The sequence below is a fragment of the Camponotus floridanus genome, unplaced genomic scaffold, assembly GCF_003227725.1.
Source record: "Camponotus floridanus strain SB8 unplaced genomic scaffold, Cflo_v7.5 scaffold34, whole genome shotgun sequence".
In the NCBI taxonomy this organism is placed as follows: domain Eukaryota; kingdom Metazoa; phylum Arthropoda; class Insecta; order Hymenoptera; family Formicidae; genus Camponotus; species Camponotus floridanus.
In genome coordinates, this window is record NW_020229481.1 from 1,424,654 (window position 1) to 1,442,999 (window position 18,346).

Consider the following 18,346-nt stretch of genomic DNA (forward strand, 5'->3'; position numbering starts at 1 on the left):
TATTTAAAAAAAAAAATATGTAATTTGCAATTAACAATTCCATATATATATATATATATATATATATATATATATATATACCATATATGTATATATAAAATTACTATTAAATTATTATTATTAAATAATTAAAATTGAAAGCTTTTTTTATAATGGTGTACAATATAAAGAGTTAATTTTGCAAACGTGTTTTTTTACTACGAGAATTGCGGAAAAAAGTCACTGGATTAAATATGATCGCAATCGATATTTTTTTTATCAACCTACGTGAATGAGAATGTCGTATAATAATGACGCTATGTAAAATCTGATCGTTGCATCGTTGCGTCGTCATCGTTTCACTCGCGGAGAGGGATTATTATAAAATACGGTCTTTGTTATTTTAACCACTTATTATTTAATCGTGCCTCCGATATTATCAGGATGTAGTACAATACATGTATGCAACGAGTGACCTTTTTAATTAAATTTCACAGCGTATCAGTGCACGATATTACTTAAGAGCCTTACGGATCGCATCCTCATTACACAATTTTCAAATTATATCCCTTAAGCGTAAACAATGTAATAGTATAAAAATGGATATCCAGTGATTGATTATCGATTCAATTAACGACCGACCTCTCTCGTAATTTAATTAGAGCTCTCACGAATAACTTTTTCCTCGAGAAAGAAAGAGAGAGAGAGAGAGAGAGAGAATAGAATTTTTGATAAATATGAAAATAGGACAAGTAAATCTTATAAATTACTTGCAATTTTTTATGACTAAATACATTTATCGTTATTTTCTGCAGCGTAAGGTATTAAAGTCTTTCGATTTTAACGTACGTGCGTGTAATCGCGACATATGAATAAGAACGTGTAGAGCGCAACGAGGTGGCCTTGTACGTGAATATCACGGCGAAGGTCACGGGGTCGCGATTTCAACCAGGTAAACGAGCGCGCACGTACATGGAGACCGCATATATGCAGGTGCAACGAGGCGTATCTGGCTGCTATGCGATATACAGGATGTATAAAAAGTCTCTCTCTCTTATACATATGTATATATCCATGGATATAAATTAATCGCAATTAAGGTATTTTATTCAACAAGATATTTGCGTGATTTGACATTCGAACGGTCCATTTATAATATTCCAAATCTCACAATGATGTGAGATTTGGAATATTATAAATGGACCGTTCGAATGTCAAATCCTAACCTAACCCTTATAATAAATCATTTAGAATCAATGATATATTCATACCTCCAGACGATGTGCTCAAGTTGAAAATAATTAGAAATCAGAATGCGAGAATTTTTGTCCCTCTTACCACGTACTTTGGAGAGAAATGTGCGAGAGACTTGCTCGAAGCAGCCCATTGAAGTTTATTAATTGCGCTTATTTTGACATATCCCATCCACCGAATCGATTATATATAAGATGCGACCACTCGTTCTCAGTATGATAACTGGAGCAAGCTCGGCGACGCGCGACAATTAACCCCTCGCAGTGGAAAATATTTTCTCCCGGCAGGTAATAAAAATATAACTCGCTTCAGCGTGTACCATTGAAGCTTTAAATAGCAAGGCAACGTATCGTTACGCCCCGCGAAGGCAAGGATATAATCGCGTAAACAAGATATTATCGAGTAAATGTGCTGTCAATGAGAGCATTTCGAGTGACAATCTCGCGCTTTAAAAATCATCCCCATAATTATATATATTTGTGTACGTGCGAAATAATTGAGATACGGCATAATACAAAAAAATGTAACATTTCGCAAAATATGATAAATGTGAAAAGAAATATGCGGTATGCGTAAAAGTAAAAATAAAGTCGAGGTAGGCAGCGCATGAGAGACGCTTTTATCCCGAATTTTGGCAGCCCTCGTGAAATTAACGTTGGTAATGGCAGCGAGGCGAGTCGCAGGCGATTTTTAGCGACGATTAAAGATGAAACCGCGCAAAAATACACCGGAACAAATGTCAGTTTCAAGGTCCGCATTGGTTACGTTCTCTCTTCCGCTGACACTGCAGGTCCTCACGCTTCTTTCTCTCTCTCTCTCTCTCTTCCCCCCTTCTCTTGCCTCTACTCTCGAAAGAGTACTCTCTTCATCTTCGTCGGTGGTTCCGCGCGCTAACCATGTTAGTCGGCAAAACTTACGTAATCAACATGAACGTTGCTCGTTCGAAGAGGTAAGAAAGAAGATAAGACGGTCGTCAGTCACATGGCGAAATTTTCGTCTCCAGTGTTATCCTTTGAAGAAACTCTATTGTTTTCGGAATGTACGTTCGCAGAGACACTAGCAGGTGAATAAAAGTCCGATAATTATTTCAGAAATTACTGGGAGAATGACTTTTATTTGAAAAAATAACGACACTTATATAATATATGGAAAACTTATACACTTTGTGATCATGGTAAAAAATAGGATTTTATATAAAAACATAGGATGTCCACTTAAATCTTATAAGAAATTTCCCTCATCTCCCAGGGTATTTCTGTTCAAAAGAAAATATTTTAAAAACTTTTTGATGTAATTTTCTAAAAAAATAAGATTTTTATATTGTATGTCTTTTCTAATAATTTTCACTCACACGAAGAAAAAACATAAAGCCACTGAAGATTCACGAATTCAAGAATTAGATTAAAAAATTCGATTTGCAAAAGTACTGAAGAAAATGGAATAGCTTTCATAAATATTTTTACTTGCATAACATTTTCATTTTTTTTCCTATCACTTTAGTGATAAAGATTATTTAAAATCAAATAAAATAAAATAATTCATATGATATTGATTATTTTCTTATTAATAAAAATTTTATTTTTAATAATTCTATTATTAATAAAATATTAACAAAATAAAATTATTTAGATGCAAACGCTGTTACTATTCTGCCAGCAAATGTATGTATGTGTCAAAAAGTATCACTGAGTACACTTAATAAGTAAAAAAGATATATCTGTTTTTTCATCCCGTTTTAATAATTAAATTTTTTTCTCAGAGATGTTAATTCGCAAGCACTTTTTTCCTATTTCTCTGAAACTAATACTGTCAAAAGAGGATCGATCATTAATGTTGCGAGCGTTTCATTTGGTAGTCACGAGCAAACGGAACTCGTCCAAGGTATCGACAGCGACGAGCTCGTTGGTTTCGATTGGTCAAACGGCAGCGGCAACGTTTTGTTTGCAGCTGCAACGCCCGACACGCAGCTGACAGTGCAATCAACGTTTGTCTCTCTATCGATTTCGCGTTTTCGCTATTTTTCCTCCCTTCCGGCTGTCGGTCGACGCGTTTGTTAAAAGTTTCAAACTCGCAAGATCACTTTCAAACGACACCGTATATGCGCTACCGGCAAAATAACAATGAGGAACGAAAGCGAATAAAAGGATTATATTGCCTTGAGGAAAAAAAAGTTATAAAAAGTAACTCGACCGTTTTGTAAACATAATTAAGATTACATCTCTTAAATGGAACCAACGTACTGGTAGCAGTGATTTTAGTTATACTGCAAATAGTAAAATATCACGATGATAAGAATTAATTAGTGGATTGATTTTTCAATGAAATTTTGCCATCATAATCAGTAAAATAGAAGACGGAAGAGCAAAGTGTGTTTCTATTAAAAATCAATGAAGTAATACTATCGATGAAATCTCGTGCTGCTATAACCAGTGACATTTTTGTCGCTGATTCAATTTAAGAGAGTAATCGTACACAAATAGAAAAAGATTTTTCCAAGAATTGTTATGTCTAAGAAGCTTTAAAAAAAGAAATAAACGTACAAAAACGCATGTATATGAGAACGGATCGGAATATAAATCCAGCTTTACTTGCTTATATTATTATCAGTGTTGCAACTATCTTCGTAAAACTCGCGTTTACGACTTGTATACTTCTGCCGTTCTAGATTTCATTTTTATTCATGTCGCTCGCTTGGCATAATGATGACGATGACACATCTTGTGCGCGCGCGAGGGCTACGATTCGAAAGCACGTTGCGTTTCGCATGATCGAGACGAAGAACGCAAATTCGAGTCGCGACCCGTTCAAGTAAAATGAAATCAAATAAGATTATTAATAAAACGATAAAATAAAATCGACGATGGTCGACTGATCTCCTAGCCTGGAGAGCTAACGTGTATTCCAACGCAGATGACGCGTATCATGATGTATCTTATTGTTAGATCACAGTCTAGCACGCCTATCAATCGAACGTCGTCGTCGAAGGTTGTCATCGTGCGGGGCGTGTCTTTGGCCACGTGCAGAAAATTCCCATACCAAGCATCACGGAACGAGCATACACACTCGAGGCACTCTTTCATCTCTACTTGTTATTCGCCGCGTATATATAATTTTATCGCGTATTCCTCTCTCCTCCCCTGTGGCGTATGTGGATATCTTGTCAGTATTCCGGCGTCGATTTATAAACTTAAATTACCAGCCGACATGATCACTAAAAGAAAAAGTTGGAGAAAAGTTTTCCAATATGTTGAAGTGTATATATATAAATATATATATATATATATATATATATATATATATATACACAAGGTAGTTCCGAACGTTCCAGTCAGACTTTGAGATCTTATAGGAAATTTAATTCTGAACAAAAAATTTCCTATAAACATGGGTCGAAAAATGCTTCCTTAAAAAGTTATCGCTCAAAAACCTCTGATGAAGGAAGAGACAAGGTGAAAAGAAAATGAAATAAAAAGAAAATGAACCTAAATAAATTTCTTGAAAAAAAAACGATAAAAATAAAAAATAAAAATCTTTTTCTTTTATAAAAATAAAATAATTTTTTTTAAATTAATATTTTAGTAATAGCACGTAATAGTAGAAAATGAATAAAGACGTTTTTCAAGAAATTTATTTAGTTTCATTTTCTTTTTATTTCATTTTCTTTTCACCTTTTGCTCTTCCTTCATCAGAGGTTTTTGAGCGATAACTTCTTAAGGAAGCATTTTTCGACCCATGTTTATAGGAAATTTTTTGTTCAGAATTAAATTTCCTATAAGATCTCAAAGTCTGGCTGGAACGTTCGGGGCCACCCTGTATATATACACATATATATCAAAATAATCTGATGTCTTTGAAATATGATATTCTTGAATTAATTCTAAGACTATTTTTCCTCTTGAAAAATTTTGTCCAAAGCTTAATTTTTGAGTTATAATAGAAAATAGTTGGCTACTCACGAGTCCGATACAACAGGCAGACAGGGACGGCGCAACGCGTCACGAAACAAATGTTCTTCCCAGACAGTTAATTGCACAATATTTGATCCTTTAAAGTGTATTAAATTATTATTGCAGTTTCTACACAATATTTAACAATATTATTACCGTTATTACCGTTCTTATTACCGTTATTCTTTATAAATAAAGAATAAAATTGAGAGAGAGAGAGAGAGAGAGAGAGAGAGAGAGAGAAATGGGGACTTCGCCATTTATCGTGTAATTTTATGTTAATTTGTGCGGAAGTAAATATTTGCAAGTAATAATATAGTAATATTTTTAAAGTCAAGTGAAATTTAGAAGCTGTTATTTATAAGATAAACGATCCCCAGAAAGAAATAAAATTCGTCAGTTTTCTTAAAGATAAGAATATTTAATCAAATTGCGATTACTATTTCGTTTTTCATTCGTCCATTTCCAGTTTATTTGTTACTTTATATAATTTCGCGTTTTAATATTTTATTCTTAAGCATTACGTTACCTTTCTAGATGGTAATAATATTGTTAAATATTGTGTAGAAACTGTAATAATAATTTAATACACTTCAAAGGATCAAATATTGTGTAATAAAATTGTAATAAAATTGTAATAATAATTTAATACACTTCAAAGGATCAAATATTGTGTAATAAAATTGACTAGGGAAACGGGAGAGCATTTGTCTCGTGACGCGTTGCGTCGTCCCTGCCTGCCCGTTGTATCGGACTCGTGAGTAGCCAACTATTTTCTATTATAACTCAAAAATTAAGCGTTGGACAAAATTTTTCAAGAAGAAAAATAGTTCTTAGAATTCGTTCAAGAATATCATATTTCAAAGATATCAGGTTGTTTTGAATCACCCTGTATATATATATATATATATATATATATATATATATATATATAACTTAAGGACAGAAAAAAAATTGTGTCCTCCGTAATGCAAAAGTCCAAGAAAGTGGCCGCGCAATGATTAATAATATTTTTCATTAATTAAATACGTATGCGTAAAACAGTGGTCACTCGCGGAATACAAACACGCGCGGGTGTGCGTTCCTATATATACGCGATAGGAACATCTATTCATTCGGTCAGTAGCCACCGCGAGAAACCTGCCAACGTGACTATAATAAACGATCGCTTCCTTCTGCACGATGCCGTCGCGTCGTTTCGTGCTCGCGCGGAGCGACCAGGGACTTCCGTCGATCGCAATCATCACGCGACGCGTTTATATTATATATACAGGGAGTGAAAATAATTTTAAAACTCTAGACGGCTCAAATTTTTTCGCCCCGATTTAATTGGACGATTGCGGGCCATACATGTAAGAAATTTTTCGCGAGAGAAAATATAGTTTCGAAGACTAGTTTAGAAGACTTAAGAATTCAATCTATTCTATGAAAAACTGGCGATTTTTAGGAATTTTTTTGAAAAATATAATTAATTTTTAATTTTTCAGCAATTTCATATATATATATTAATTAAATATATATATTTACATATATATATTTCTAATGGTGTTAAAGAGCACATTAATATTTTTGGATAATTTAGTTTTCTCTTTTCTTACGAGTCTTTGCGTATAACGAGTTCAAGACACATATAAATGAAAAAATTCAGTTTGATTCCAATAATAATTTTTTCGGATACTGAACTTAATTGAAATTTAAAAAATTAATATTTAATATTTTTCTGTTCTTTAAAAAATTCAGTAAAATTAAAATATCTAATTTTGAAATATCACTATTTCTGTTATTTTTTCTAGTGAAATTAAGTCCAGCATCTCACAAATATAATCTGTGGATAAAAACTAGACCGAGTTTTTTTCATTTTAGACAATTACACAAAGAGCGACGTGTCATATTGTCGAGTCACGCATGTTTTGGCCACGCTACACGCACAGACTCGTATTGAAAAAAATATCCAAAATTAAGAAATAAGAAATTGTTTATATATCCAATAAAAACGTCTGTAACACGTCAAAAAGCTACATTTCTAACAGTTTATTGACGAAGTCTCACATGGACGCATCAGCTTCTCTTAAATTTGAATTTAGTTAAATAAAGTTTTTTGTATTACGTGATTATGTGGTTTTACATGTTCATCATTAATGTTGTCTTCTGATTATTATTACATCGTGCATACTTGATAAGGACCACAACCACATGGTCAACACGTCGTATTAATAAACTTAATTTTTTGGCTAGTTTGGTCGACTACAATTTTTCTATTGATCCTTTGATTACTCGACTAGCGACATTAAATTATTTACAATTCTACATTTCTAATATTTATGAAAAAAAAATTTCTAAAAACCATCAATTTTTCATGCTGCTAGAGTAGACTGAACTTTTAAAAACACGATTAAAAATTAGAGATCGGTAGATAAACCTCCTCTCATCTGCATCGAGAGTCTACAAGCACACACACATACACACACACACATAAGTGGCGCGTCGTAAAAAAAAAATCGTCCACGCAAACACACCCACACACACATACATACACACGCATACACATACGCGCGACGAACCTGTTTTAATAGAACGCCGCGATGAGCGCGTACACGAGAGATGCGCGATAGCAGGACCTGCACTTCACGGCTCGTTCCCATCGGTGCCAAGGTTGCATCGTACCCGTGTACAGCATTAGCTGCACTGAAGTAACGACAGAGGCCTCGAGAAGCCTGCGTGTGGAACTCGCGTGATGCTTACGCTCGGAGCTTATCGCGTGCTGCGCACACATTGCGAATACAGGTGTCTGTGTTTGCTTACGTCCATGTGTACATGTGCATATATGCACTTCACTTGTACGTATGTGACACACGAGCGAATGTAGAGACGACGACGACGACGACGACGATATCTAAGCAAGCGCGGGATTTACGGAGAGAGAAGAAGATAGAGAAGCAAGTGCAATTCCCTATGAATCGCGTCTATCTATATGTATCATCTGGCGGTAAGAATTGCGCAAGCTGTCGCCTGGAGTCTCGTGCGCGAGATTAGCCGTGGATTTATACGAGGACTGACGAGAAATTTGACACATCGCTCCGAGAAATCGAAAAAAAAAATTTCAATTCGCATATCAGCTTCTTATTCATGACAAGATTTCTGAAATACCTCTCGATAATACATTATAATAATTTCTCGATTTATAGCGTGGAAAAATTTCTCTAACGATGAGATTCACAAAATATTAATTTTGCGATAAAATGATACATAATACGCTATATCAATAATAACCGCGATATCTCTTTATCAACTAAACGCATTCATTAACATAATATAATACTCGACGCATATATACATATACATGCGCGCATTAATGTTCATACAAATTAAAGTATGCATATTGCCGCGTAATGAGATCGCGACAACGGAACTGTGCATAGTGTGTTATTATGAAAATATCTAATTATGAATATATATACGATTCTCCGTATGAATATATATACGATTCTCCGTATGAATATTTGCAAGTTGAAAAAGCCGCGGAATAATATATTTTCATTTAATCAAATCACGTGCATTATCCTTAAAATGGTATCCGCGATTATCTTCGTAGAATATTGAATTAAGCGATACGAGAGTGATAAACGCATCGCGATAACGCGACACGCGTATGCGAATCGTACCAAAGTACACAGTCGATTCTGGGACAATTTATTCTGGACTGAAATCGTCCAAGATTGAACGCGATGCGATCATCTTTGCGGATAACTATATTGAAACTATGCCACGCGTGGGCGACATGGCTACGTTTGCATGGCGATAAATAGTGGACGCACGTTACACGATCTCGCGATCACGATATACTCGATGTATCAATAAAGATGCAATTTGCACCGTGGATCCTCTGAGTATGATGCAACCTGCGACAGATCGATGGTAACCGTTGGCTAATTCGTAGCTTTCCCAAGGTAACACATATTTCCAAGAGGCAAATACATGATCTGTCATATCGTCGAGAGTCATTGGTGAAACAAAACGAGGAACTAATCTAAAAATCCAATCTTTTACCCAAATTTCTGAATTTTTTTTAAAGGTGATTTTTAAAAAGCAAATACTAGAAACATTAAAGAAGGGAAAATCATCATCTGCAAGCTCTTTAATGAAGAATTTTGTATTACGGTATTTAAAAAAAGATCGAAGGAAGATAATTTCTTTAAAAAAAGATAGTTTTTGAAAGTAACATTATTAATGCAAACGCAGTGATTTTGAAATATATAAATTATTATTTCCAAAAAACAAAAACCACAATGAATTGTTTAAGGATGTATTAGAGATATATTACAATCAATCGCCGTGAATGTTTAATTTAATATTCTTAATAACATTCTAAATCGTCATGAATTATTTCAAATTTTTTTACTTGCTCCTTTAAAAGTTATTAATTTTTGAATTTTGCGATTTTAACATACGATCTTATGTAAACGTTCAAGAGACAGGTAATAAATTATTCACAAACTATAAAAAAACAATGATAAAAATTTCATTTTGTAATATTATATTCTTCATACATGTAAAAATATTCTCACAAAGTTTTAAAACGATTTACTTGCTCGTTTTGAAATTATTATTAAAAAATAACTGTGATTATCAGTATGATGCAATATTGATGATAAAACGTGGCAACATTTTCTTGGAAATTAAGACCTATTTATATTAAAGAATACTTTGAAGTATGATTTCGTGATTTTTAAAAAAATTTTGATCAATTCGTATAGAATTCGTATTCTGTCCAACTTTAATTTTTTGGTACTTTGGATTAACTTTTGAGACAAACGTCCAATACATCCTTAAGGATGTTTCGTGCCTATTTTCAAAATATTGAGAATTTAATGAAAATTGTACAAAATGTCCTTACATATGTTTAGAATCTTCAGTACAATTTTTAAATCGATTCACTAAAGCGTTCACAAGTTATAAGGATTTTAATTTGCACCGAATTAACATGTGTTCTTATGGGAAACGTATAACCACAATGATTCAAATGACAAAACCACATGGAAATAATATTCAGAATTTGTTTAAAATTTGCAGAAGTGTAATTTAGATACAGAGAAAATATTTGGTCAAATAATATTATACAAGTACTAACTGGTTAAAAAGATATTAAATATAATTCAATGAAGTTAGCCATGTATCTGTCAGAAGGCGAAATTCTCTGCCAAAAGTTAATCATTTCGATTAACAAAATTAGGAATATTTCAGTAAAAACGCAATAAATATTAAAAAATACATCTCTGCACAGTAGCTAAGATCAAATTGTAATATTTCACGCAATTTCTCATACTCAAAATACATCAACCTAACCTAACCTAACCAAAAGTGGATATATTCATCAATATTGATTTTCAGTTACTTTTGCTGGGATTGTACATACAAAGCATCCTTAAAGATATCACATAAAAAACTATCTTTAGACGCGGTTTTCGACGAAAGGGATAGTTTTACAAAAAAAATGAAAGAGATTTTTCTTGTGCAGAATTCCAAGTTAAACAATTTTTATTGGAAATATTTTTTTCATATCTGAATCTGTTTCTGAGAAATTTAATAAAACTTTTTTGAGGGTAGTTTTACCTCTAAAAAAACCAAGCAACGGAATGGATTTTTAGAAGTTGGATTTTTAGTATGATTATCAGTGAACCATTTTGATTAATTCCAGATAAAATCCCATCAAAGAAGTTTTAATTTTCCCTTTGTGTTTGTTGTGTTTGGACAAATATTGAGAATTTGACCATTTCGATTTTCCGTGTCTCCAAAACTATCCCTATGCAATTTAAAATTGTTCCGAAATTAATGTGCCATCATATATATAGCATCGTTTGGCATACAATTTGATTCGAATTTCAATGGCCATAAGATGGTCGAAATTTAAAGTCATTCTTTCTATTGTACTTTCTATTGACTAAAGATCATATGTTTTTCTCAAAACTTATTATTACTATTTACAGAAATGAAAAAAAGATATAGCAAAATATAAAAATATTTATCTTAAGATACGTTTATTAAAATATTTATCTTAAAATACGTTTTCTAGAATCATGTATATTTTTGCATCAAGTATATACGATGCAATTATTATTTAAAGTTAAATTGATACAATGCAGAGTGACAAAGGTGATTAATATTAACCTTCGTAGTGAATATGCAATATTTTGAGCAATATATTTACCGATAAGTGATGAGAAAAACTGACAATGATAATAATTTATAATGATGACATCGATTTGATGACATCGCAAAACTGTATTTATAATCATCTGAAATAAATCTCAGAAATATGAGTTTTGGCCATGAAATTTCGATTTTAGTCTACTGTGCGTTACGTCGATTAATCGAACCTGGAGACGATGAAAAAAGTGAAAATCGTGCTGGAAAATTGAGTCGAGTGTGCAACTTTTGATCACTTTTGGTAATTCGTAATTTTAACACGACGTGTCGATATGTAATGTGTGATTGATCGACTTTTCGATGAATCGAGGACGACGAGAGAGGCGATTTGGAGCATTGACTAGGGCGGTAACACACATGGTATCTCTTCATTCCGCATATCGCGTTTTTCCTCTTTTATTTTTAATTTATACATTATTGGTGCATAGCAAGATAACAAACGGTCGTCTTATCGCTCGAAGAGCCTTGCGAAGCAATTTTATGCCAACCGGTGTCTCCATTTAAGATGCCTGCCTGATGCAGCATGATCGATCACGATTATAGTTGACTGAGAGAATTTCGAAGTTATCTCATCATTCTACTTAATCCGACATGATCGAGTTAATACGAGCGAATAAAGGAAAAAAAAATTGAATAATGTAATAATAAAAGTCAAAATTCTCTTTTAAAAATGATAACAGTATACGATATTTCTACAAGATTTTTTTCTCTTCATTTTTTCCACAACGTACAGAACAGCTTTTAGAGCAGAGTGCTCAAATGGAGAGCCGTTATCAGAAAACGTACAAGGAAATTAATCGCCGCGCTGTTGACTTGGTCAGTTCTGGACCATGGTATCAATTTATTTCTCTCGGAAGCGCATCGATCATTGGTCCCGCGCGCCTCATCATCGTGTTTACATTTCTGCGGAAAATCGCCGCGTATGCGCGCGCGCGATTGATTGCGCGCGGCAATAGGGACACGTGGACGATAAAGCTGCGAAAAGGCCGCTCGTAAATCGCGTCCATGGACGCTGATAACGAGGCGCATTCGCACGACCTTCCTCCGCGCTCGCGCTTTAAAGCCCGCTCTAAGGCCGCTTTTAGAGCCGGCGACTGATAACGAGCCCGCGCGCGCGCGTTCTCGCTCACTCGTCGCGGCCGCAAATTGCGCCATTCACGTCTCAATAGCCGACCTTCACCCCGTACATTTAGCATCTACGTAGGATATATATATATATATATATATATATATATATATATATATATACAGGGTGTCCTATTTTAATGTCCCACTCCAAATAACTTTCTTATTTTTAATTTTAGAAAAAGATGTTTCAGACAAAAGTTGTATGGTTTCTAGGGGGACATAAGATGGTGCCATTAGTTTGACCTTGAAGAGTCACATGAAGGTTACGTAAAGGTCATTTTGAATTTCTTAAATGGAACACCCTATATATTTTTGCATATTCTTGTAGCTTATCTTGAGAGCTTTCCAAAACACTATAAATAAACATTTTTTCAATAAATACTTTTTGAGTTATGAGGCTTGAAATCATTTCTTAATTTTACATGAATCTTAAAATATCTTGTAAAATATTCATTTTTCGATTATCTTACCTTAATACTTTTATGTACAAAATAATGAGAAAAATCGATTGGTGTAAAGAAAACCCATAGATGTTTTAAAAAAAAATATCTAATTTGCAATTAACAGTTACATATTTTTTCTTATATATATATATATATATATATATATATATATATAGCAATATATATATATATATATATATATATATATATATATATATATTTATAGATATACATGTGCGCGCGCGCGCGCGTCGAGTTGTGCGACGCGTATCGGTCGTCTCGACAGGACTATCGCAACGTACCGGGTGTGACTCACTTTGCTTATAATGAATACGCGCGACGCGTTATAGTGATTTTGGGGAGCAGCGTGCCGTACTCGCGTACTCGTAAGATATAGAAAATGGAATCGATAAAAAATACTATTCGAGTGTTTTTGCTTCTTGATACGAGTTTCGCGAACGTTGAAAAAAATTTCAACAAACTGATTTTTCTATATTTTTTTGTAAAAAGATTGAGAATTTCTTGAATATTCTCTGATCTTTTTATTTTTCTTCAAAATTTTAAGTAAAAATAATATTTTATAAAGATCTTTTGACGCAACTTTTAAAATAAGTTTTTTACTGTTTTAAAAATTTTTATTTTTGCGTTTTTTATTCATACAAAAAAACAGAGCCATTTAAGTTTCAAAGGCTAGATTTGCAAATGTACTAAAAAAATGAATAGTTCCCGTAAGATATATTAAATATTTTTCACTTGCGTAACATTTTCATTTTTTTATCATTAAAAATTATAATAAAAAATATGTACTATATATTCGATATATTTTGTTAAAACATAGAATGTTTGTAGAACAAAAAGATAAATACGTATAATATATACTTACAATACATTTTGAAGGCATAATTCATTTGATTTGCCAAGGACAAAATTATTAAAGAGAACATTTTTGAAAAGATCAGTAAAATTTCAGAGAATTCCATGATTCTTCCAGATAAAAAGAAAATCCTTAAAAATTTCAGATTTTCTTTATTTTTTCATAAAATAGACGCCATAGAATTTACAGTGTATTAAAACAATTCTTTAAAAAAAGAGACATTTTGCGAATCCCTCAAGCGAGTATCTTTTTGTAGCAGGTCGTGAGAAAGGTATAGACATTTAATTTGTATTTTTACGAGTCTTTTTTTTTTACGATTCGCTCGCGCAACAGGAAGTACGCAGAATTGTTACACGAATATCGTTGGTTTCACGGCCATCGCGGTGAAAAATAACATTTTAACTATGAGCAGCGTTGTGATGGAATAAAATCAAACCTTGAGAATCCCGCTAATCGACAGTCTAGCACTGCCACGCTAATTATCATCGTAGGATAGTCCATCTCGTTTACACACTTTTAAACTCCAATTTACAATGGCGCGTACTTGAAGGTAATAACACAGGCGTTCATTAGCACGATCGCCCGCAGACACTGCACCTTATTTCGGTCTCCCTTTAATATATTTAACGTCCCTATCATAAAGTTCGTTATATAAAACTGTATATTTGTATATGATTGAAATAGCATTATACACTTATTTCACTTATATTACAGAAATATTAATTTCATGTGTATTCAGAGCGCATTCACAATTCATAATCCGTTAATAAAGCACAATATGTTTATCAATCTAAATCGTGCATTTGCAGAGACATGTGGCTGAATCATTAAATATCAGTAATCTTATTATCGATAATCTCATCAATATCAGATTATCTCTAATGAGTACGGTCCATTGTTTAAGAATAGATAGACATTATTCGTAAAATTGATTAATTAGATTCATACGATCAAGTTTCAAAACATGAATTTATGAAAACTTACGCCTTGACTTTCCTGTCCTGATTTCATTCGCTATGACTCATTTGCTAACTTTAATTAAAAATAGAGATTTCTCTCTCTTTTTTCCTTTTAATATAGCCAATCATATAATTATAATATATTGTAATATATTAGAAACATTATATATATAGTGTCAATTTATATAATATACAGGGTGGCCCCGAACGTTCCAGTCAGACTTTGAGATCTTATAGGAAATTTAATTCTGAACAAAAAATTTCCTATAAACATGGAAAAATGCTTCCTTAAAAAGTTATCGCTCAAAAACCTCTGATGAAGGAAGAGCAAAAGGTGAAAAGAAAATGAAATAAAAAGAAAATGAACCTAAATAAATTTCTTGAAAAAAAACGATAAAAATAAAAAATAAAAATCTTTTTCTTTTATAAAAATTTAAATAATTTTTTTTAAATTAATATTTTAGTAATAGCATGTAATAGTAGAAAATGAATAAAGACGTTTTTCAAGAAATTTATTTAGTTTCATTTTCTTTTTATTTCATTTTCTTTTCACCTTTTGCTTTTCCTTCATCAGAGGTTTTTGAGCGATAACTTCTTAAAGAAGCATTTTTGGACCCATGTTTATCGGAAATTTTTTGTTCACAATTAAATTTCCTATAAGATCTCAAAGTCTGGCTAGAACGTTTGAGGCTACCCTGTATAATAAATATTATAATGTATTTAAAATCCTATTATAAATCCTTTCGCAAAATAATCAAAGATATATTTATTAATATAGATTAGATCAAGATGTTGTTTTCTTGTCATTTGTGAAAAGTTAAATTGCGCCGCAATTGATCGCGCAACAATAATGAAAAATATATTGACGTTATAATACGTACAATTGTTGCCGCCACGTGCCCAGTGCTGGGCCTGAGTCCCCTGGATGATAGCCGTCACCGACATCATCGGTTTCTCCTTCTTCATCATCTTGCCCGGCTGCTTGCCCGTTCTACTTTCACTCGTCACCGTGGACCGATTTATCTCGTCAGCTTTTTATTATCTTTCGCACACGCACACCCCCCCCCGAGGCACGCCACCCCGCGTTTTTTTTCTCCTCGCGTTTTCGTTTTCTCTTTTTTTCCAGTCTTTCTTTCTGTCTTACTTTTCGCTTCTTTTCAAAAAAACGGATCCCTCGTCCCGTCCTCACCGCGACATTTCGCGAATCGTCGTCCTTCCTTCCACCTTGTCCTTCCTTCCCTCGCTCGAGCTAAATTCCTTCTTTTGGTATCGATTTGGTATGGTTGCTCACTGCACTTCTTTGGTTCGTTCGTGATCGATCGCGCGACCGGTTACTTAACTATTCTACAGCAGAAAGAAGAGTGGTTTGGAGGAGAGCAGAAAGAGATATTGACGGATGGGCGGACGGACGGACGTAAACCGATAAAAATCCTTCACCGAATCATACAGCGACCTTGAATCCCACATTCTTATTGATGAGATAGTAGATGTAGCTCATATTCTCTTTCAGCCAAGAACTCGAAGCAATAACGCACCAAGTTATGTTCGCGATTACGGTTTCCAACCTTTACATTCCTTTCGATCAATAAATCAACATTATATTTCCTATTATTAAGAATCCATTTAATTTAAATTGTATATTTAAATAATTAATGAAGGAGAAAAATAAATGACAAAAATCGCTCGGAAGGAAAAATGTTACATCTTAACAAACTCGTTAATTTCGACACATTTAGAATACATTTTACAGCGTAAGGAAAATTTATAAGAAATGTGCATAATAAATAATTTTTTTCACGTACGCCGATTCTAAATATGCATGACATTATGATAGTATTATCAGGATCTTTTACATTGACTGATTTATTCATAATTCCGATTTTGAACGCGCGGCGTTATCTCCTCGATTTTATCATTGATCACACAATTCGGCCATTATTACCGCGAAATTTGTGCAGATTAATCGCGAAGTTCAATTGCGAAACATAAAACCGCGATAGACGTATCTTCCGTAAACATGTTATTTCTTTTTTCTATCTCTTATCGCGTTTTTTTTTCTTTCAAATAAGTAATCCAGTTTTTTTCCCGGTATAAACACCCCGACAGGAGATTAAGATTTCGAGACGCGTAATCAGCGATTAAAGGTGAGTTACAGTTTCGGATACAATGAAACGAGGATTCGAGAAACATGGATTTAAGTGTGCCAAGGCATGACGAGTGTAATTAGTCACGGGTGTAAGCAGCGCTTTAATTTTTATCGTGGCCCGGATTGCAAAACAACCGAGCGTGTCTGCCACGTCTCGACTCGACGGAGGGAAGTCGTTGTCCTTTCTCCGTCGTTCGTCAAATTATCTTGTCACTGCGAAGAATAGATCGGACGAATCGGGAGAACCGAAGGAGACGCGCCACGTTACTCGCGACCAATTCAATTGGATTGGATTGGATGATTTGCACAGCTGTTTGATTGCTCGAAAACACGTTTGAGTATTTCTATTTCGAATCGCGGCTAAAATCGTGGCTTCGCGAGTCGAGCGATGTTGCGTAACTGGGTGTCTGTTCAAGTCTTAAATAAAAAAAATTCCCTGAAAATTCTTTCATCCTTAATGTATCTTTGTTTAAAATTCCAGATAAAGAAAATACTTTAAGAAATATTTTGTGCAATCTTTTAAAATAAGTCTTTTCCTTGTATGCGGTTTTCTAATATTTTTCATTCATACACAGAGCCTTTTAAATTTCAAATATCAGATTTGCAAATAAAAAAAAGAGAACCGAATAGTTTTCGTATGATAAACATTTTTTTATCTTTTTCGCATAATATTTTTTTATCATTAAAAATTATAATAAAAAGAATACTGCATATTGAATTTTTTTTGAAGGCATTGAAAATGTAAACAAAGATAGATATATATTTATAATATATTTTAAATATTTAGCCGACAACATGAAAGCAAAATTATGAAGAAATTACAAAGAAGAGAATTTTTCAAAAATTTCCATGTAGGAAAAATTCCATGAGAATTCTCTGATTCTTCCAGATATAAAAAAATCCCTGAGAAATCTAGATTCTCCAAAGGAGTAGACACCCTGTGGAATATTTGATTATTCGACACGTGTGAGATGACTGAGAGAAGGGCGGCCAGATCGAAAGTCGGCGCAGACAGACACGTATCTTACGCTTTTTGCGCCGTTTAAGAAGCCCAAGGGGAGAAAGCCACCCAAAGGAGAGACGTCTCGCGAGGTCGCCGCCGGTCGGAGACCAGAAGTACGCGAACGGGTGAAACGCGCGGGCGCGGGTTCCCTCGGGAATCCCGGCGCGGGATATCGGGAGCAGACGCGAAGATGAATGCTCGGTCCCGGGCGTGTATGAGAAAAAAGTGGTCCAAAAAATTCGCAAAAAGATTCCCGATTCTCATCCTAAAAAAGAAGCATCTTTATACCTCAATTTCGCTCGGAGAGATAATGCGGATTTGGAACTCGGTATAAATCTCGCTTTTTGCGATCATTTATTTTGCTCTTTCGTAGCGATAAAAAATAGAAGAGAGAAAAAAATAAAAGCGG

The 18,346-nt window shown here is 33.7% G+C and overlaps 1 protein-coding gene across 11 annotated transcripts in view; it reads right to left on the reverse strand.

The window, feature by feature from the left end:
• LOC105256692 (retinoic acid receptor RXR) overlaps window positions 1-18,346 on the reverse strand; it is a 110,254-nt gene that overhangs the window by 47,767 nt on the left and 44,141 nt on the right. For 10 of the 11 annotated variants that reach the window (XM_011266841.3, XM_011266842.3, XM_011266830.2 and 7 more), the window contains one exon: window positions 15,670-16,132. The exons of the other annotated variant lie outside the window; for it this stretch is intronic. In XM_011266841.3, coding sequence (XP_011265143.1) covers window positions 15,670-15,757 — 88 coding nt within the window. In that variant the 5' untranslated portion in view covers window positions 15,758-16,132. The remainder of the gene's footprint in view (window positions 1-15,669; window positions 16,133-18,346) is intronic. 11 annotated transcript variants of the gene reach the window in all.